The 22,386-nt window shown below is 35.1% G+C and overlaps 1 protein-coding gene across 3 annotated transcripts; it reads left to right on the plus strand.

Moving 5' to 3' along the window:
- The first annotated feature begins 4,446 nt into the window (after window positions 1-4,446).
- LOC136221838 (uncharacterized) lies at window positions 4,447-12,382 on the plus strand. Of its 3 annotated transcripts, XR_010685335.1 has the most exons (3): window positions 4,447-5,659; window positions 8,357-8,527; window positions 11,623-12,382. XR_010685335.1 is itself a non-coding variant. In XM_066009288.1 (2 exons), the coding sequence occupies exons 1-2, from the start codon at window positions 5,072-5,074 to the stop codon at window positions 8,471-8,473; spliced, it is 705 nt and encodes a 234-aa protein (XP_065865360.1). In that variant the 5' UTR covers window positions 4,447-5,071; the 3' UTR covers window positions 8,474-9,746. The 3 variants fall into 3 exon arrangements, 1 of the variants encoding a protein (XP_065865360.1); XR_010685336.1 differs by lacking the exon at window positions 11,623-12,382 and having other exon boundaries at window positions 4,447-5,686; window positions 8,357-9,851; XM_066009288.1 differs by lacking the exon at window positions 11,623-12,382 and having other exon boundaries at window positions 8,357-9,746.
- Window positions 12,383-22,386: the final 10,004 nt, after the last annotated feature.

Below are 22,386 nucleotides of genomic sequence, written 5' to 3' on the forward strand. Positions count from 1 at the left end.
CACAGATACGGTGCGGTCTGCAGAGCAGGCCCGCCGAGGATTATGAATTGCCTAAGCTGGAACTGCCGGGGGTTGGGGAATGCTCGTGCAGTTCGGTCTCTCGGTGAGCTTGTTAAGACAAGCAAGCCGGATTTGGTCTTTCTGATTGAAACTTTGGTTACTAATTCCTGTATTGACGGTTTGAAGAGGAAGTTCGGATTTGAAGGCTCTTTCGTTGTGGATTGTAGAGGTAGGAGTGGGGGCATTGCCCTACTTTGGAGGAAATCGGATATGGCTTCGGTAGTTACTTTCTCTGACCACCATATTGAAGTTCAGATACATGATGCTGAGAAGGGGGATTGGAGGCTAGTTGGCTTCTATGGTCATTCTAACCGAGCCAATGATGTGTGGTCTTGGAGTCTCTTGACTCAATTGTGTTCCTGTTCGATCCTCCCTTTACTAGTGATCGGGGACTTTAATTGTATTCTTTCTGATTCGGAGAAGCTTGGGGGCCCAGGCTACCCTCAAGGGTTGATGCGCCGTTTTCAGGAGGCGGTGGAAGAGAATCTGCTAATTGATCTCCCTACACAGGGCAGTCAATTCACATGGGAGAGGAGTCGGGGGACTAGGCTATGGGTCAGGGAGAGGTTGGATAGAGCTATGGTCACTAGTGCTTGGGCAGACAGATTCCCAACTCATCGGCTTCGGACTCTGATCTCAGCTTACTCTGATCATGCACCTATTTTTCTTGAGTTTGATAACCCGGTTAGCAGTGTGAGGCGTAGTCACTTTCGTTTTGAACAAGAGTGGTTGTCTGACCCTGATTTCAAGGTGCTGGTGAGGACTTGTTGGCTAAGTAGTAGCTGTCATAACCTTACTACAAAGCTGGCAGCCTGTGCCAGCAGTATGGAGCAATGGGGGAAGAAGTATCGGCTGAGGTTTAGAAAGCAAATTGAGGTTTGTAAGAGGAAGTTGGATAGGCTTGTGGATAGCAGTGCACCGGCTGATGTGGTCAGATTCCTTCAGGACAAAAGCGAATTGAATTCCCTTCTTGATTCTGAAGCCATACATTGGCAACAAAGGGCTAAGAATTTCTGGTTACTTGAGGGGGACCAAAATACTAAGTTTTTCCATGCCTGTGTCAAAGCAAGAAAGCAGAGGAACACCATTCGCCACCTTAGGGATGTGAACGGTCTGATAGTAGATGGAGTATATGATATGGGGACTATTGCCAAAGCTTATTTCTCTGATTTGTTTGCTGGTCCAAATAGCCCTTGTTATGATGTTGTGAATACCCTTGCCCCTCTTGTTACGCCTGAAATGCAGGCTGACCTATGCTCCCCTTTTACATTTGATGAATTCAAAACTGCAATGTTTCAAATGCATCCTGACAAATCCCCTGGTCCTGATGGGTTAAATTCGGGTTTCTTCCAACACTTTTGGGACCTCATTGGACCCGAGATTGTTAATGCATGTAAGGGTTATCTAGCCCGTAAGGAATTCCCACCGCACTTAAATGACACAATAATTGTCCTTATTCCCAAAATTGATAGGCCTGAGTGTATGAAGGATTTTCGCTCTATCTCCCTGTGCAATGTGCTTTACAAATTGATTGCCAAAGTCCTAGCTAATAGGCTCAAGCTTGTGTTACCTTTCTTGGTCTCTGAGTCTCAATCTGCTTTTGTCCCTGGCAGGTCTATCTCTGACAGTATTATGGTAGCCTTTGAGTCATTACACTTTATGCAGAGAAAGAACAGGGGTAGAATTGGTGAGGTGGCTTTAAAATTAGACATGAGCAAGGCCTATGATAGGGTAGATTGGACCTTCCCGAGACTTCTTATGCAAAAATTAGGCTTTCCTGGGTTGTGGATTGAATGGATCATGTTGTGCATTTCTACTGTGGAGTACTCTGTGTCGCTGAATGGTACGTTTGTGGGTCCAATTACTCCTGGTAGGGGTCTGAGACAAGGCGATCCTCTGTCGCCTTATTTATTTATATTGTGTGCTGAAGTCTTATCTAAACTGATTACAAGGGCAGAGGATGAGGGTTCCCTCCATGGGTGCCTCATCGCTAGGGGTGCGCCAACCATTACACACTTGTTTTTTTTGCAGATGATAGCTTCCTGTTTTTCAGGGCGTCTATGGATGAATGTAACAAAGTGGGGATGATTTTATCTGAGTATGAGGCAGCATCTGGTCAGGCTATCAACCTGCAAAAATCTGGGATTTTATTTAGTCCGAATGTTGGCATGGATCTGCGTAATGAGATATGTAACTCTCTTCAGGTATTTCATCCTCTGGATACTGGTCGCTACTTGGGCCTTCCTTCACTAATTGGGAAATCCAAAGTGGCGATTTTTAGTTTCCTCAAAGATAGACTCAGGAAGAGGTTAAGTGCATGGTCGTTTAGATTTCTTTCTGCTGCGGGTAAGGAAGTGCTAATTAAGGCGGTAGCTCAGGCTCTGCCAACTTTTTGTATGAGTGTATTTAAATTGCCTAAATCCCTTTGTCTAGATTTGGAGAAGATAATGAATTCTTTTTGGTGGGGTATGAAACCAGGGGGTAGGAGGTCGATTCATTGGCAGAGTTGGGATAGGCTCTGTAGGGATAAGAGAGAGGTAGGTTTGGGTTTCAGGAGCCTCCAAAAATTCAATCTTGCTTTATTAGGCAAACAGGCTTAGAAGTTGATGGTTACTCCAAATTCTTTAGTGGGTCGAATGTTCAAAGCTAAATATTTCCCTAGAGACCCATTTCTTTCCTCCAAATTGGGTAATAATCCTAGTTTTGTTTGGGGGAGTGTTTGGAGAGCCATTGAGGTGTTGAGGCTGGGAGTTCGATGGAGAATTGGGAATGGTAAGTCAATATATATGTGGAAAGATCCATGGGTAAACACTACGGCCCCTTTCATGGCCTAGGGGGATGCTGTTATGCAGCAGGATGATACAAAAGTGGCTGACCTGTTTATCCAAGGTAGGAAAATCTGGGATAGAGGAAAAGTGGAGGATTTGTTAACTGAGGCGGATGCCAGAATTGTGTGTAGGATGGTGTTGCCAATTAGAGAAGTAGAAGATGGACCAATGTGGAATTTTACCAAAAATGGCATGTACACAAGTAAATCAGGGTATAGAGCGCTTTGTGATGGCTATGGGAGTGAGAATCAGGATGATGGGTGGAGTAGAATTTGGAAGATGCACGTTCCTCCAAAAGTTAAAATGTTTGTTTGGAAGCTGGCCTCGGGTTGTGTGGCTACTAGACATAGATTGGCAGGGAGGGGACTGTCAATCCCAATGCAGTGTCCCTTCTGTCATTTTGATTCTGAGCATGACCATCACCTCTTTGTGGATTGTGTATACGCCCAAGAATGTTGGAACCTATCCGGGATCAATACGGATGTATTCCAACCTGATTATCTAACGGGTTCTATTTTGCAGGTACTCTTGTCCAATAACCAAGACACCATAACCAAGGTGGCGATGACGCTTTGGGTAATTTGGAATCAGAGGAATCAGATAGTCTGGGAGAGCAAAGTCCAATTACCAGAAACGGCAATCTCTCTTGCGGATAACTACCTTGCTGCTTGGCGCCAGTCCCAGCTGAAGAACCTTCCTGTTGCTGCCCGTCACCTTTCCACGGCCCCAGAAGTTCACACAGATGCCGTCACTGCACTCAATCGCACGAGCCATGTACCTCAGGGGGATGTCGCGGCTCTTGCCCGTCATGCTGAGCAGCGCCGGCCGCCCACTACCATCACCGTCGACGCGTATGAAACTGCTGGTATTGCTGCCCTTGATCACGAGCACACGACGCGAGTGACAGTGTCACAGGTACGACATTTTAGTTGGTCTCGCCCCCCTTTTGGCTTTGTCAAATGCAATTGTGACGCGGCTACTTTCAAAGCCGAGGCCCGGAGTGGGGTGGGAGCTTTACTTAGATCATCTGACGGTTCCTTTATGGCCTATCGTAGCCGTCTAATCCCCTTAATCGATGATATCAGAGTAGCTGAAGCTTTAGCTCTACGTGAGGCATTACATTGGTGTGTTTATCTTAATTGTATTAATGTCTTGTTTGAAAGTGACTCGTTGATAGTGGTTAATAGCGTCAATTCGTTTGATCCAGACTTGTCTGTTTATGGGTCAATTATTCAGGACTGTAAGGTTTTATTAAGTAGTCGACACGATTATAAAGTGTCTTTCTCTCCACGTCTAGCGAACAGGGGTGCTCATGGCGTTGCACGTCATGCCCTGTCCAATGCTAATGAGTTTGTATCGTTTTTTGCTCCAGTTTGGTTGCAGGAGACTATTGCTGCTGATTTGGTTTAAGGAATGAATTTCACGTTGTTTCAAAAAAAAAAAATCAAAAAATATTGTAATGGGTAAAAGTTCAATGGCCATTGGTGTAATTTCCCAATAAACAAAGAAATGAATAAGATTTCCCCCTTCCTGAAATTGAATCAGAGACTAGCTGAGCTGAGCCCTAGTTTATGCATTCGACACATTCTCAGTTCTCCACTTCTGAATTTGCGTAAATGGCTAATAATTTCATTAGAAATATGTTCCATTCTCACATTCGATTACGTTTTCTTCATTCTTCTTCAACGATTTCTTCTGTTCCTCCATTACCCACCACTGCGGCTTCTTCATCATCATTTACTGTTGAATTCCTCGTTAATTCATGTGGGCTTTCATTAAAATCTGCTCTTTCTGTCTCCAAGAAGTTTCAGCTCAACGACAAGACTCCACAACATCCTCAATCTGTACTTCGATTCCTTAAATCTCATCATTTCAGCGACACCCATGTGGCCCAATTGATCGTCAAACGCCCTCAATTTCTCAATTGCAGAATTCACAACAATCTCAAACCCAAATTTGACTACCTCGTCAAAATTGGCTTTGAAGGTGAGCTACTTCCCCATATCATTTTGTCATATTCGGCAATTGTTGAAAGGTCTTTAGTTTCTCAAATCAAACCGTCTGTCCAGTTCTTGAGGTTGTTTTTAGATAGTGATGAGAAATTTCTTATGGCTGCTAAGCGCGCACCATGGTTATAGGGGAACTATTCGAAGATTCGATTGCAACAAAATGTTGATGTTTTAATGAAAGAGGGAGGACTGCCTACTCATGTTGTGCAGAGGTTCCTTACTTTGCAGCCAAAATCTATATTCCAAAGTTCTGGAAAGTTGATTAGTGCTGTGAGTTCTGTTAAAAATCTGGGCTTTGAAACTACTGATAGAATGTTCCTACAAGCTTTTAGAGTGATGATACAAATGAGTGAGTCAACTTGGAAGAAGAAAATTGAGGTGATGAAGAGTATGGGATTTAGTGAGGAGGATATTCTAAAAGCTTTCAAGCGATTTCCACCTTGTTTAGCTTTATCTGAGGAGAACATTATGGAGACATTGAATTTCTACTTTAATACTATGAAGTTGGAGCCTCAAACTATAATTGTAAATCCCAATCTACTTGGGTATTCAATTGAAAAAAGAGTTTGTCCAAGGTATCATGTTTTGAAGGTTTTGGAGTCAAAGAAGCTGATAAAAGGGATCAAGATTCGGATCTTAGTGATAGGTGAGAAGAATTTCCGTGACAAATATATTGATCAATTCAAAGATGAAGTCCCTGGTTTGTTGGAGTTCTATCTTGGTATCAAGGAAGGCAAAAGCTCGATGCTCGATGGAGAAGAAGTAAGTTTTCCTTTGCAATTAAAATAGGTAAATAGTTCTTTGGATAGTCTTAACTTTACTAATTATGGTTTTGGTGGGCTAATTTGTCTTTCAAATACTATTAATATTGAATTGAATGCATATTATTTTGGGAACTAATTTGAAACTCTCCTTTGCGTACTTATAAGCATGCTGCTGTTTGCATGATAAATTTCATCACCAGATTGTAATGTGGTTATTAGATATTAGTTGATTTATGATTTTCTAACCAAAAGAAAAACCTATTTGAGGTGTGTGTCATATTCATTGACTATGAAATCTGGCAAAGTGCAGAATGATGGTATGAACACCTCTTTCCATATTAGATATTAGAATTGCTATGTCTCAAGTCAAGTGTGTGTCAGTTTAATTGACTCTGAAATCTGGCAATGATGGAATTGCTATGTCTTCGTTTTAAAGTCTTTCTCTCATTTGCCTTGCTTGTTAGAAAAGGCAACTCATTCTGTATCTTTCTCTTTAAAGAACTATTACATTTTTGGTATATGCACTACTCACAAAATCTAGTATGGAGTAATGGAGTTGAGAATAGGGGGTGAGAATTTCAGGGTTTGTGTCAAACTCCTGTTATGTTATATTCTTGTTCCATATGATGATTATATATGATATAAATCCAAGAAAAATGATAATCATATCAACCATATCGTGTTAGTTGAATTATCCTTATACAAATGTTGTTGTGGTCTCTGAAATTACCATCCCTAAAAAAAAAGGGCGGCCCGGTCGCACTACGCGTCCCCGCTGAGCGAGGGTCCGGGGAGGGGTCCCACCACAAGGGTGTACTGGGAGCAAAGCCTTCCCCTGCCAATTTATTTGGCAAGAGGCCGCTCCTAAGACTCGAACCCGTGACCTCTTGGTCACACGACAACAACGTTTACCGTTGCGCCAAGGCTCGCCCTCTTGAAATTACCATCCCTATTCAACACAAATTACCTTCTTATATGTTCATGTTGTTTTATTGTGAATAAATGGCATTGGTTATGGAGTTAGTGGAGATATTAGAGAGGAAAGGAGACAATCTCCTCCTCTTACCAATGGAATCCAACTATTCAAATTCCAGAGTAGAACAAGTTCAAGAATTTGCTTCTTCCAATATAAATATGTGTGTTGAATAATCAGAATACAATTGCTGCTATATATACAAGTTACAACAGAGAAACAGAGTGTGTGTAACAAACTAAATATAGGTTGAAGTTAAATTCATGTTGCCATTTGAAAACTAGAAAGAGGTTTGGTTACTTGCTTGTTACAATTTGTGAATGAATTTTGATTTTGCTCTCTTTCGAACTCTCTTCTGCACTCCTTAGATAATACTGAAAGACAACCAATTGTGCAACTTGATGAGTTTATTTAATTTCCAGAGAATGTCAAATTTACTGTTTGACAATGCTGAATATTAAGGGTTAGTAGGCTTAATATATCTCTAGTTTTCTGTTTTTGTTCAGCAAACTCAGTTGTTCACTTATACTTTCCTGTTTTTGTTGAAATTGGCTTCCTATATATCTCTAGTTTTCCCATTTCCGTTTCATACTCGTCATAAATAGAACTTCTTGAAATTTCAAGGATGTAAGGTGTGGAATCACGCTTAATCACCCTTATAAGGGGCAGTTTCTGATGGTCAGGGGTGCCCTCGCATCCCCGTGTCTCCTTGCTTTTGCCTTTTGGTTCAGGTAAAGGTCTTGTTTTTTCGATTCTATTGCCTATGCCTAAGGTAAAAGGAGGCGTTTTTTGGCTTCGATAAAGGAAAACTTATTGGTGCTGAACTCAAAATATCAATTCACTTCAAGCGTGCAAAATTTGAAATTTCATTTAGAAAAGCTTGTCCAATTCGTGATGCTTTCTATTATTTGGTAATTGTTATTAGTCCTAAGACATCTTTGGATTCATGTATTTGTCTAGGAAAATTAACTACTTTGGAAACATACTAGTTACCTCCTGAATTTGCTTAAAGTGGTATACTGATCCCTTTAGTCCACATGGAAAACAGGAAAAGCAAGGGGATATTTTGGATAAGTTAATATGATAATTGGTGGTGAACTGAAGTATCAGTTATCATCACTTGTCAAAATGTGCAAATTCTGAATTTTGATTTAGGTAAACTTATCCAATTCTCATGATGCTTTCTATTGTTGTGTTGCCATGACTATAATCTATTGGTTTTACTCCCTCCCTTTCATCTAAATTCTCAAGCTTCTAAAGATATTTGGAAAAGTTTAGGTTTCCAAAATGCCTTTTTGTTCTAGCTAAATTTTCTATCTTGGGGGTAAAATTAGACTATTTTGTGTTATGAGAGTAAAATCGAAGAGGGCGAGCCTTGGCGCAACGGTAAAACGTTGTTGTCGTGTGACCGAAGGTCACGGGTTCGAGTCTTAGGAGCGGCCTCTTGCCAAAAAAAAAGGCAAGGGAAGGCTTGCCCCCAGTACACCCTTGTGGTGGGACCCCTCCCCGGACCCTCGCTTAGCGGGGACCCGTAATGCACCGGGCCGCCCTTTTTAGAGTAAAATCGAACTTTCAACCTTGCAGGCAAATTCAACCATTATCCGTAGAGAAAGTGATTTATTGAATTTGAGATTCTAAAGGATAATGTATAAAAGAAAAGCTTAAATCTTAATTGATGAATCAGAATGAATAACCTTGTTACATTTTCTGCTATATGTACAGCAAGTTACAGCAAAGAAACAGGGAACAGAGAATGTGAAGAAGAGTGATTCAAGAGGTTTGTTCTGTGTTTTGAATTGCCATAGGCACGTGAGCAGACCTCAAGAATTGTATGCATAAACTTGTGTCAGCAAACAAGATGAGTTATCAGGAACTTAATTAGGATTCTAAAAGGTATGCTTTGTGCATTAAGAGATGAGAAAATCATTTTAGCTCTTCCTATTTTTAAGTAGATTTGATGATGATGATGTTTGATTATAGTTGTTTTGTTGGTTGAGGATCCATCAAGGTAGGTAACCCTGCATTTAGCAATTTCACATTGATCAACCACTCAATAGGACATTCTGCATTTACCTTTACATTTGCTGGTTGTTACTTGTCTATTATATTTTTCATATTGTTTTTAATGTTTTAATGGGATTTGTGTTAATGAAATCATCCAATGGCTCGAAAGAAAACTTCGTGTTTAAGATGAAAGAGTGATTTGCTCTTTGTTGTTGCTGTTTACTGTTATGTAAACAGCAACAACAATAATACTTATTGAAATTTCAAGGGTCTAAGAAATTTGTGTGTTTTGGTTTTCTCATGGAATGAAAAGAAGACAAGGTTCATTACGTGTGCCAATTTGTGAATGATTTCTTTGCGTTTAGAGTTTTGAAGCTTGTGTTTTTGAGATATGTGAGCGTTGGGTGCAATCGTGTCTCGTAGGATTTGAGAGTTAAGAGACTTGGGTAAATGATGAGATTTGAGAGTTAGAGACTTGCTTATTAGAAATGAATTATGTGCTCCTCCTCGCCCGTGAATTTAGGCAAAATTAGTCGAACCACATAAATCTCTTGTTCTTGTGATTGAATGTCTAATTTCTCATTTCGCATAGCCTGCTTATTATAATCAATAATCTCTCTAATTCTTAACGAGTGGTATATTAGAGCCTAGATTTGGTGTATTGATTATATTCGTCAATAAATGTTTTGTTTCGGCAGTTCGATATTGAGAAATTAGTTCAGTGGCAATACAAGAGCTTCGTAGTTCTATGAAGCTCTAGAATCAAGTCAAGATGGAGAGAAGTTTTAGTTTCAATAGAATTCAAGACTTAGAGCATCCACACAAAGGTTGTGATTTTTGGGAGTGTAGTGACAAAGTGTAGTAAAAATCCACTCGAAGGGTTTTCATTTTCAAAATTTTATAGGGTAAAAAATATTAATTAATAATAGATGTCGAAATTGTAATTATGCAGGACCAACATCATAATTTATCAGGACGAAAATCGTAATTTGTCCTATTACAAAAAGCATATCTATAAAGCCACGGAGGGTGCAGAGCGTCGGATCCAGACGCTTCTATGCCCTCTGTGGCTTTAAACTACTTAGGTGCCGTTTGGTAAGATGTAATGACCTTCGTAATGGAATGACCATTACATTGAAGGTTCATTACCATGTTTGGTTGCATGTTACAATTTCATTGTAATGGAATGAGAAAACATTGAATTAAATTTTGTTAAAGAAATCTTGTAATCCTCATTACATAGAAAAATGTCTTGAATTCTCATTACATTGTCATCTAACCTCTTATTTCTCAAATCTTACCTCTCATTTTTATCAAAAACGCAGAAAGTAGAAAAACATGAAAATTGAAAACGAGAAAAATGAAAAAAACGAAAAAAAAAAACGACAAACCGGAAAAATGTGAAAAATGAGAAAATAGAAAAACGGTGAAAAATGTTGAAAATTGAAATTAAAAGAAACGGGAAAAATGTAAAAAAAATGATAAAGCGAAAAACTACATACTAATTTATTGATTTCGGTTAATCTAATTTTGTATTTGATTTCGATTCGATTTTTCACATTTTTTATGTTTTTCGTTGATTTTAATTATGTAAATAAAATTTTATGATTGCATTTAATTAGGAACATATAAGTATTGTAATGGTTATTGCATTACATCATAATTGTCAACCAAACATGACAATAGAATGACTATTCCATTCCATTACAACTTTGATTACATTACGACATTAATTACATTACATTGCATTACGGCATACCAAACAGACCTTTAAAGTTTTGAATTTATGGAATAAGTTTTTGGTTGTAACTAAAATTGGTAACAAACCAATTTTAGTTACAATCCCTCTAGTGCTTGGTTGTTACTAATTAGTGAAAAGTAACAATCAAGTCGGATGCGCCAGAAGTGCTCTTATGTCTACAATCCTATTTTGTTTTCTTTTCTAATTAAATAAGAATTGAAAACTTCCTCAAGTGAATCCTAGTAGGTAAAATTTTATGATTTCATAAGTTAAATCTGCACTCCTCCCAATGAACTTTTTATAAATTTAAATTTAAATCATTTAAATCTAATTAAATCAATAACATAATATTCAATTGATAATAATAAACAATGTATAAGGATCAAATTTTAACGTTTCAATTTAACCTTAACGTTTTAAGTGAAGTATAAACGTATGAAATGATGCAAATAACTTTAACATTTTCAAGTAAGATTGGTTTGATTGTTATTTAATTGATAGCATCACAATCTAGGAAACTGATAGCATCAATGATTATTTAATGAAACTGAAGCTTTTGTAGGTTGTTTACTTCCATGTTAGTGTTTTGAACAATGTTTAAAAACCGGATCAGAAGTCGAACCGGATTGACAACTATATTAGAGATCAATAGGTTCAATCGGTTAATTGAGATTGGTTGAACCGAATAACATAATAAATAATAATATATTTATCTATAATATAATTTTTTTATTAGTATTAACTTTTATTATGTTTAATATTAAAATGGGAAAAGTACAAAAATAAACCTTGTGGTTACACCTATTTTCGAACAACACCTATGTGGTTTAAAAGTTTGCAAAGTGGTTACATTGAGGTTCATTCCGTTAGCAAACACATACCAAATTGACTAACGGTGTTAAAAGTCAAAAGGAAAAGAGTGAATTTAGTCCTTATATTTATTTATTTTATAAATTAACCCATTTATTATTTAATTATCACAAAAAACCTCAAAATAAAAAATAAAAATTAATTACACCATCTTCTCTATCTCTTTTTTATTTTTTATTTTTCTTCTCCTTTCTCTCTCCTCTTTTTCTCTTTCCGCTTTCTTAATTTCTTTTTAAAATCAATTGAATTTTGCTAATTCAACAAAAAAAATAAAGAAGAAAAAGTCTCAGATAATGAATTGAGGGGAAGAGTAGAAACTGTTGAATATGAATTTCATCAAAAGCAATTCATTATCTTCATTTTCTTTCACCAGGTTCTGCTTCATTCAACAAAGGTTGTTCTGGTTCAAGCACATATGTAGCCTAGACTATTTTTTTTCAGAATGATGAATTTTGGAATCAGAACTATGAAGATCAAACGAAGTCTTATTCGGGAGCATCAACATTAATTCCTTTCTTCCGGGAGAGTGTAGTTAGGCAACACGATACCATCGACTATGTACATTCTTATAAACCAGATTGGTGGGCTAGAAGTGGTCCACCAGGTGCACAGACCCAAGATAGTTTTCTTGAGCCTCCTAATTTCAACCGGTTCACTTCAGATACTTATGATAATTTGTCAGACAGAAGCTTGGAGGAGCAAGAGCAACAGCTTCTGGATTGGAGGAGTTTATCACGAACAACTTATATGGAGGAAGATGTTGAAACGGGAGGGAATGCAAATCTACATTTTGATGACATTTATAGCAGGCCGGCTCAGAAGAGTCCCACCAAATATCGAGAACATCATCGGAGTTTTTGATCATAACTGGCAGTAACCTCTGTAGTTAGTTATATGAATGAGGTTATTATTGTCAGGAATTAAGGTGGGATGCATACATGTTTCTAAGAATGGGATTGATGGATTAGAAAAATTCAATTGATTTTAGAAAGAAATTAAGAAAGAGGAGAGAGACAAGAGAGAGAAAAGAGGAGAGAGAAAGGAGAAGAAAAATAAAAAAAGAGATTGAGAAGATGGTGTAATTGATTTTTATTTTTTTATTTTGGGGTTTGTGTGTGATAATTAGATAATAAATGAGGTTAATTTACAAAATAAATAAATATAAGGACTAAATTCACTCTTTTTCCTTTGACTTTTAACACTGTTAGTCAATTTGGTATGTGTTTGCTAACGGAATGAACCTCAATGTACCACTTTGCAAGTTTTTAAACCACATAGGTGTTGTTCGAAAACAGCTGTTACCACAAGGTTTATTTTTGTACTCTTCCCTATTAAAATCTGTGCTTTGTTTTTTCTTTTATATAAAAGATCTAGGTTTGTTATAAAACAAGGTGTCCAAAACCACATTTTATTAGCATTGTCAAATGAAAACCAACAAATGAGCAATAAATGAGACAACTAGCGCGTACGCGCCGCCTAAATATTTACTCATAATTACTTTTTCTCAGAAATAAAACCACACGTGGAGGAACCTAAAGGTCTTTTCCATGAAATTTTCCAAAAAGAATACACTTCGCGTGCCAAGAAACTAAGCACAATAGCCCATCTCCTTCGACCAACCAAATAGATCGAAGCCTCACATGCGAGCAACAACGAAATACCTGCGAGCCTCACATATAATGGTACACTGTACAAAATATATCCAACCCACCAATTCAACCCCATCCAACGTATTCTATATTATCTAATTTATTTGTTGGGTTGGATTGTGTTTGATTAAGAAATATAGAATGAAATTTGAATTATTCATCTACTAAATCAGAATTATTCTATTCATATTATTCTTTTCATACTTATTCTTTAATATTAGTAGATTTTTCAACTCATTATATATAGTTTCCTTTGAAATAATATATATATATATATTTATAAAATGTGAGGATGTGAGGTTGTGACGATAACCCAATAAATAATTTCGTCAAAACATCCATTTATTTTATATTAACAAATATATATTTTTATTTCTAATATAAAACGTCTAAAACAAAAAATAATATTCTCTAATTCCACGAAATATTAAATTATATATTTTCAAAAGAAAACTTATAAAATTAAAGGTTAATTTAAAAAAACACATAGTTTCATGTTTTCATAGATCAGAAATTCTAAAATTTCATAATTTTCTAGAATTTAAAATTCCTAAATTCTAGAATTTTTGAAATTCAGAGCTCTTGACTTTTTGAAATTTCAGATTTCTAAAATTTCAAAAATTCTCGAATTTAAAAAATTATTAAATTTTGGAAATTTGAAGCTTGAAATTCAGAAATTATGACATTTTGGAAATTCTAGAATTTCAAAAATTATGGACTTCTGAAATTTTAAAAATTATGAAATTCCAGATATTCTGGAATTTTGAAAATTCTGGAATTCCAAATCTGAAGAATTCCAAAATCCAAAAATTCTAGGATTTTAAAAATTCTGAAATTCCAGAATATGAAAATTCTGGAATTTCAGAATTTGGAAATTCTAAAATTTTAAAAATTCTAGAGTTTTGAAAATTCTAAAATTCCAGAATCTGAAAATTTTGGAATTTAAAAAATTTTGAAATTCCAGATATTTTGAAATTTCGGAAATTCTAGAATTCTAAAATCTGAAGAATTCTAGAATTTGAAAATTCTGAACTTCCAGAATCTCGAATTTCAAAAATTCTGAAATTTAAAAATTCCAGATATTCTAAACTTTCAGAGATTCTAGAATTCAAAAATCTGAAGAATTCTAGAATTTGGAAATTCTAGAATTTCAAAAATTCTGGAATTTCAGAAATTCTAAAATTTTGAAAATTTTGAAATTTCAGATATTCTGAAATTTCTGAAATTTAGAAATTCCAAATATTTAGAAATTTTAGAAATTCTGTAATTTTGGAAATTATTGATGATTTGGATGATTACTACATTGTTGTTTGATGATGTTCTATCGAATTTTTTTTAATTTGATTGAACGTTACCTTAATATAATATTGTAATATTTTAATTTGATAGAAGATTACATTATTTGGACTAATAGTTTTTATATGTATGTTAATTGAAATTCAAGTGAATAAATTTCTAGATTTAAAAAAAAAATGGAGTTATTATTTTAATTGATATTCTAGTTAAGTTTATTAAGAATTAAAATAGTTTTTTAATATTTTTTTTAGTTACAGCTATTGTTTTAGTTGATATAATAATTAATGTTCTCAAAGTTATAGGTTTTTTTTTTTATATATAGTTGTCATTTTGAGAGGGCGAGCCTTGGCGCAACGGTAAACGTTGTTGTCGTGTGACCAAGAGGTCACGGATTCGAGTCTTAGGAGCGGCCTCTTGCCAAATAAATTGGCAGGGGAAGGCTTGCCCCCAGTACACCCTTATGGTGGGACCCCTCCCCAGACCCTCGCTCAGCGGGGACGCGTAGTGCGACCGGGCCGCCCTTTATAGTTGTCATTTTGAATTATTTGAAATAACATTCAACACAACCAAATCCAACCCAACCCAACTCTTTTAATTTGAATATTTGATGGGTTGGGTTGGTTTTAACAACCAATCATGAACTATTTGTTTTAGTAGGTTGAGTTGGATTGGGTTCCAAATACCAAAAAATTATTTCATTGTACACCCCTATGGTACGCCACTCCACCTTGTTTTGGGGGACTACTTGATAAGGAATATTGGCAAAGCCCAAACCGACCTAAAAGACAATGAGTTTGCTCCATCTAACTCAAGCAAACACTGGCCCACTAAGGCTCATTCACACAATCCCCAAGTCTATATAAACATGGGTACCAATACAAGGATGGTATGCTTACTCATAGTCTCTCACTCTAACTCTCCTTTATTCCATTCGACATCGGTCGTCACATCAGTGACTTGATCGTTGGAGTGTTTTGCTTTTCTATTTGAGGTGTATTCCAGTTTCATTGATCGAACCTCACTCGAAGCCAACTATTCAAATTCCATAATAGAACAAGGTCAAGACTTTGCTTCTTCCAATATAAATATGTGGATTGAACAACCAGAATCAGATTTGAACACTAAATACAATGTTTTTAATTTTTTTTTTCTTTTTCCTTTTCAATTTCTTTTCAATTTCAGTTGAATGTCACCGGTTAGCATCCTGAACTTATTTAAAATGACTTATTCCTCTCCGAAACTTGTTTAAATTTATATATTAACCTCCCGAAGTGGTTAGAACGATCTATTATTAGCCCATTGAAATTGCTTGAATTGATATATTAACATCCCGTAGAGATTAGAATGATCTATTAATTATACTTGCTTAAAGTGATATACGTTTTAACCATTATAGAATCAACTTTTGTAAAATGGTGCAATTATAGTCTTGGGTAATGAAACTTGGAGCTAAATTGATACAATTTCACAAACATTGAGGTGTCATGTTCCGTTATCCATGATTATAATTGCACCATTTAACAAGCTAAAATCATATTATTTTGTACATTGAATCTAAATTGATACTTTTCCTAAAAGCTTTCAAGCAATGTCCAAATTGTTTAGCTTATTGAGACGAGAACATCACGAATAGTGTAGATTTGTTTAAGAACATAAGAACACGAAATTATATTTATATTTCTGCGAAGAAGGTGTTAAGAAATGGGAGGTTATACTAATCCATCTAAATTAAGCTCATCCAACCATGGAATTTAATTTTCATGAAGTTTCAAATGGGTTAAATGGATTTGGCTTAATGCATCATTTGCTCCCTGAACTTATCCAAAATGGTTGATTGGCCCTGAACTTTCAAAGTATCTCGATAGCTCCCTGAACTTACATAAAATGTCCAGTTAGCCCTCTGAACTTGCGTAAAACGTAATCAATTGATCACCCGGTTGCAAAAAAGTAAGTTAAATTCAGAAAATGTATTGCACGCGTCTTAAAAAAGTAAAACAATCAAGATCGGGGTATTGGGGTTGTAATATTAGACAATACAAGGTTTGTAGTTAAGCAAGCAATAACTTCATTTTTACTCTGTTTTTAAATTATGTAATAACATTCTAAGACACGTGGAATATATCTTCCGCATTTAACTTACTTTTTTACAACTGAGTGATAAATTGATTACGTTTTACGCAAGTTCAGGAGGCTAACTAAACATTTTATGCAAATTCAATGAGCTATCAAGACACTTTGAAGGTGAGCTACTTCCCGATATTATTTTGTCTAATCCGTCTATTACCGGATCCTCTTTAGCTTCTGTAATCAAACCGTCTGTTCAGTTCTTGAGGTTGTTTTTAGAGAGTGATGAGAAAGTTCTAGTGGTTGTTAAGCGCGCACCATGGTTATTGGGTAAAAATTTCAAGATTAAATTGCAACCAAATGTTGATGCTTTAATGAAAGAGGGAGTGCCTGCTCATGTTGTGGAGAGGTTCCTAATTTTGCAGCCAAGATCTATACTCATAAATCCTGAAAAGTTGATTAGTGTTGTAAATTCTGTTAAAAATCTGGGCATTGAAACTACCGATAGAATGTTTGTACAAGCTTTTAGAGTGATGGTACAAATGAGTGAGTCAACTTGGAAGAAGAAAATTGAGGTGATGAAGAGTATGGGATTTAGTGAGGAGGATATTCTAAAAGCTTTCAAGCGATCTCCACATTGTTTAGCTTTATCTGAGGAGAACATTAGAAAGACGTTGAATTTCTACTTTGATACTATGAAGTTGGAGCCTCAAACTATAATTGTATATCCCAATCTACTTGGGTATTCAATTGAAAAAAGAGTTCGTCCAAGGTATCATGTTTTGAAGGTTTTGGAGTCAAAGAAGCTGATAAAAGGGATCAAGTTAGATATGTTAATGATAGGTGAGAAGAATTTTTTGGAGAAGTATATTGATCAGTTCATAGATGGAGTCCCCAGTTTATTGGAGTTTTACCTTGGTATGAAGGAAGGCAAAAGCTTGGTGGTTGATTTAGAAGAAGTAAGTTTTCCTTTGCAGTGAAAATAGATTAATAGTTCTATCTATGGTAATCAGAAGCATTCTTATCAATAGAAGCTACTCATAGATCATGTTTATATGATATGTACATGCCATCAATATTCAATAGCGCATGCTTATATTTGCTCTTTTATTTAATATATGATAATTGGTATGCAAATTTTGGATTTTTATTTAGGAAAAACTTATCGAATTCTCATGATGCTTTCTATTTCTCTGTTTCCATGACTACAATAATTTAGTAATTGTTATTACTCCCTACCTTTCATCTAAATACTCAATAGGCCTCTATTGATATTTGGATAAACTGAAAGAAATATTCAGAACAGTGACCGGGTTAGTGATTTGTTTCTATTCTATGGGTTGCTCAATACCCTGTGAATCTGTGATAGTCTGATACAAAAGTTTTGGTTTCAAATACCTCTTTGTTCAGTTCGGTTTTATTTGATTCGGTTTATGACCCAAGCTTCTACCTTGGGGAGTGAAATTAGAGTATTTTGTATTATGAGAGTAAAATTGAACTTCCAAAACCACAATAACTTTATAGGAAAATTCAACCTTAAATCTTGAGATTCTAAAAAGTTTGCATGTATAAAAGAAAAGCTTAAATCTTGATAGAATCAGAATGAATAATCTTGTTACAATGGCTGCTATATGTACAACAAGTTACAGCAGACAAACAGAAAGGAAGAGAGTGGAAATATAGGTTACATTTGAGAACTGGAAAGAGGTTTGGTTACTTGTATATTATATTTTTATATTTATTTTTTTTAAGGTTTTGATGGGATTTAGTGGTGAGGGGTAGGGGAAGACCTAAGCAAACTTGGAGGAGGGTGATTGAGAGTGATATGAGTTTACTGGGAATTGAGGAAAATATGGTAGTGGATAGGACGGAGTGGAGGGAGCGAATTTGTGTCGCTGACACGATTTGATTTCACGGTTTTATATGATGGTTCATGTTAGCCGACCCCGAATCATTTCGGGACTAACACTTTGATGTTGTTGTTGTTGTTTTGATTTATGGATTTATGGATTAGTGGTAGAAGTGAGAAATACATCATTCTGTTCTGTGTTTTGAATTGCCATAGATAGGCACATGAGCGTGCATACCAGAATCAACAAGCTAAATGTTCCAATGGACAAAGGTAAAGTTTTTGTGTTACGAGATTCTATGCATAAGCTTGTGTCAGCAAACTCTTGTCTGTACAGGAACTTGCGATTCTTAAAGGTATGCTTTCTGTCCTAAGAGAAGAGAAGAGAAGAGAATCGCCATGGCTTGAAGGTGATCTCTAATTCCAAGAACCTACAAGTATCAGTTGTTTGAAGAGAGGAGAAAATCAATTTAGTTCTTCCTGGTAACATTTCCTATATCCAAAGCCAGTTATAATATTTGATGATGATGTTTGATTATAATTGTTCGTTGAGCATTCATCTTTGACAATGCTGAATATTAAAGGTGTGATTGGAAGGAGATTTTTGCTGTTTCCATGGAAAGAGGGAGGGGAGACCGACTAAGGCAGTCCATCCCAGGCTAGGTTGCCTTGATAGATTGTTTTGAGGATGCACCCCGTCTTTGCTTGATGGTTTCAACGAGTGTCCGGGCATCCCCAAGCCTCCTTGTCTATGCGCTTAGCTACTAAGTTCTTGAGGAAATAATTTTGTTGTCTAGGGATTAGGTGTTAGTTGTCTATTTGGCTAATTATATATGAGTGATTCCAGGCTCTCTATTTTCAGCACTCTATCTTTCATATGTGGGCACCATAAGCAAATAAACAGCTATATTTTTGAAGTCTTAGTTTAAGGTCAAAATGGTATCGTATTAACTTGAGTAGAGCATCAATTTTTTTTTAAGCCTAGCCCGTATAGGTGAAAATCAAAGGCTAACTTGGTCCAAAATTACTCCACGCTCTAAATGTTGCGGACAATCTTACAATTTCTTATGTTAGAGGTATGTTTGTACTTTCCAAAAATGTTAGACACAAATTTAGATCTTATACTTATTATGCAAGTAATGCATTTGTCTGGTTTTTTTTGTAAACTTTACCAACCAGTATACATATAGAATTTACATGTATTAAATATAAACAACTTGTTAAAGGATTTAGAATATTGTTATGTTGCGATTGGTTCCAAAAACGATTGGTCCCAAAAACAAATTACCAACAAGTATACAAATTATCTTTCATATGTGGGTATCAAGAAGACCAGAGATAGTGAAGGAGATAAGAAATGCATCGAAAAATTGGGGTTTTTTTCAAATGATAAATCATGGAATTCCAGTTAATGTTCTTGATGATATGATTGAAGCTGTTAAATGATTTCATGAACAAGGTCAGGAGGTGAAGATGATGTGGTATTCTTTATGATACAGTTCAGATAACGATTAATTATAGTAAAATGATATTTAATAATGGAGGAGAGATGAGAGTTAGAGAGAGAAATGATGTTTAACAATGGAGGAGAGAGAAAATAAAGATGGATGTTGAAGAAGATGATGTGATAAAGGATATAATAGTAATTTCATATTAAATGGGTTAATTTTTTACTTCTAGAAAAGTCAAATTGCCGAAGTGGCACGTTGACTTCGGGTTGACTGGTCATAATTACCTGTTATACACTTTAATAGGAGGTCACTAAAAGGTTGTACACTTTTGTGTGTAAAATTGAAGGTTGTGTACCAAAATGTAAAGATGATAAAAGTTGTACATCACGTATGTAATTTATCCAAGATGTCTTTCTTTGTTTTAAGGTACAAGTAATGAAAAAGGGCAAGTGATAGTAAGCGAATGTATGATTTGAGTAATTTTACATCCCATTTTGAGGGGTAGACATGGTTAGAAACTTTACTTTTCTTACATTACCCTCAATTTTTTATTTTATTTAAGGATATAAAAGTAATTTATATATAACTTTATCTTACTTTTACTCACAAATCAAATACAACTAACATTATTAAATCACCACTTATCTCACATTGTTTCCAAATACAAAAAGATATTTTTATAGATCATTACTATACTTCATGAGTAAATTGCATTGATTGTACCTGAACTTTATTCTAGTTCACACTTTGTTATCTGAATTTTATTTTGTTTAAAAATATACATCAAGCAAGGATGACTAGACAATTTAGTATATTTAACCGGTCAGTGATTGACAACCCAAGAGTTGACCAAAATTTTATTAAAAACTGATCAAAATGTCTCTTTCCTTTCGATTATCTCTCTTCAATTTTCTTCCCCTCTCTATCTATCTGATATTTTCTCTCTTCAATTTTCTTTGTCATTCTTCGAATTTCATTAATGAATTGCTTTTAACTGCAACAACTTATGAAAATCATATGCTTATTCGATCGGAAAAAATTCATTTTGAATCCTAAAATAGCAATGATTGACTCATGTTTTCGTTTTCTCTCTTTCTCATACTTCCACTCGATTCAACACTTACTTTCATCCATCTCTTTTCTTTAGTGGAGAAAAAACAGTATATAATTAAAACAAATTATGTAAAGAGAGAACTCTCTTATTACTTCTCCTTGTACCAAAACAAATGTCAGTCTGTCAGTTGATTGTTTAAGACTCTGTTCTTTATCCTTGAAAAAAACTGAACTGAATTAAACTGAACTGAATGCTACTGAATACTGAATTGAATTTAACTGAATGTTACAGAACTTAACTGAACTTAACAATAATGATGATATTAGACTTTAAAATAATTTTATTGATAATATTGGACATTAATAAGCTTATAATAACAATATTAATGGTTCTAATAATAATAATAATATCAATAATAAATAAATATATTATTAAAGATAAAACTAAATTGAATAACAAATAAAAGCTCGGCTTGATAAAATCTTGGCTCGATAAAATCCTATGAAATTAAATAAAAATGAGTCTAATTTAAATTAAAAATACAAATTACAAACAAACACAAATTTACATATAATTTAAAGCCTATGAAATTAAATACAAATTTTCATATGAATACAAACTCTTAAGTTTTTATTACAATTAAGGGTTAAGGTGCAAAAATACCCCTAATGTTTGGGTCATGAGTAATTTTATCCATAACGTCTAAAATTGTGCAATTTTATCTCTAACATTGATAAATTTAAGAAATAATTCATATTATGCAATTCCTAATTTTCAAATATGGATGCAAACTTTAATTTTATTTTTTATTAAATGATATATACTTTAATAAACTATCATTTCTTGACTTTTATCTAATTTATAGATAATAATAAACTATAAATAAATGATAATAATAATAAATTATAGATAAATAATAATAATGATAATGATTATAAATTATATATAAATAATTATAATTATAATAAATAATGATAAATTACTGAAATTAAACTAACTGAACTTTTTTTGAATAAAGGCTGGGTGATACCCAATATTATTAAAAGCAAAAGCAAAACATTAACAACGGAGCATCCAGAAAACAACAACTAAACAAAACGGAAAGAATCCCTACCTAAAACATTATCGTGATGGAGAAAATAACAAAATTCCGGAATTCCATCTCACCAACAAAAATCCGAACTAACTCTACCAAAATTAGCTAGCTTATCCGCAACTTGATTACATTCCCTGAACACATGAGAAAAAACTACTTCCATCTGTAACATATGATCCAAACAGTTCTGCCAATCCATCCTCATAGTCCACGGAACCATCAATCGAGAATGAAACAGATGCACAACATAAGAAGAATCACTCTCAACCCACAGTTTGCGCCACCCACGCGAAAAAGCATAAGAAATTGCAAATAAAACCGCCTGAAGTTCAGCCATGTGCACTAACGCACAATCCAGCGGAAAAGCATAAGACCCCAAAGCACCACCCAAGTGATCCCTAAAAACCCCACCACAACCCGCCAAGCCAGCTACAATGGAAGCATCAGTATTTGCCTTAACCCACAAAAGCGGCGGCGGTTACCAATGAACCGCAATAATCCCAAGAGCACGACTATACCGAGGCTGCAGACCCAAATTCAACAAAATATTCCTCTCCACCACCGAATTCCAAATAGTGCCAAAACCAAGAGAATCCGCACCTCTAATAGCCGCCCAAAGTGAGCGCAAACACAAATGAATATTAGGAAACTGCTCACGAAAAATACAATCATTTCTGG

Source organism: Euphorbia lathyris, chromosome 3 (assembly GCF_963576675.1).
Source record: "Euphorbia lathyris chromosome 3, ddEupLath1.1, whole genome shotgun sequence".
Taxonomy (NCBI): domain Eukaryota; kingdom Viridiplantae; phylum Streptophyta; class Magnoliopsida; order Malpighiales; family Euphorbiaceae; genus Euphorbia; species Euphorbia lathyris.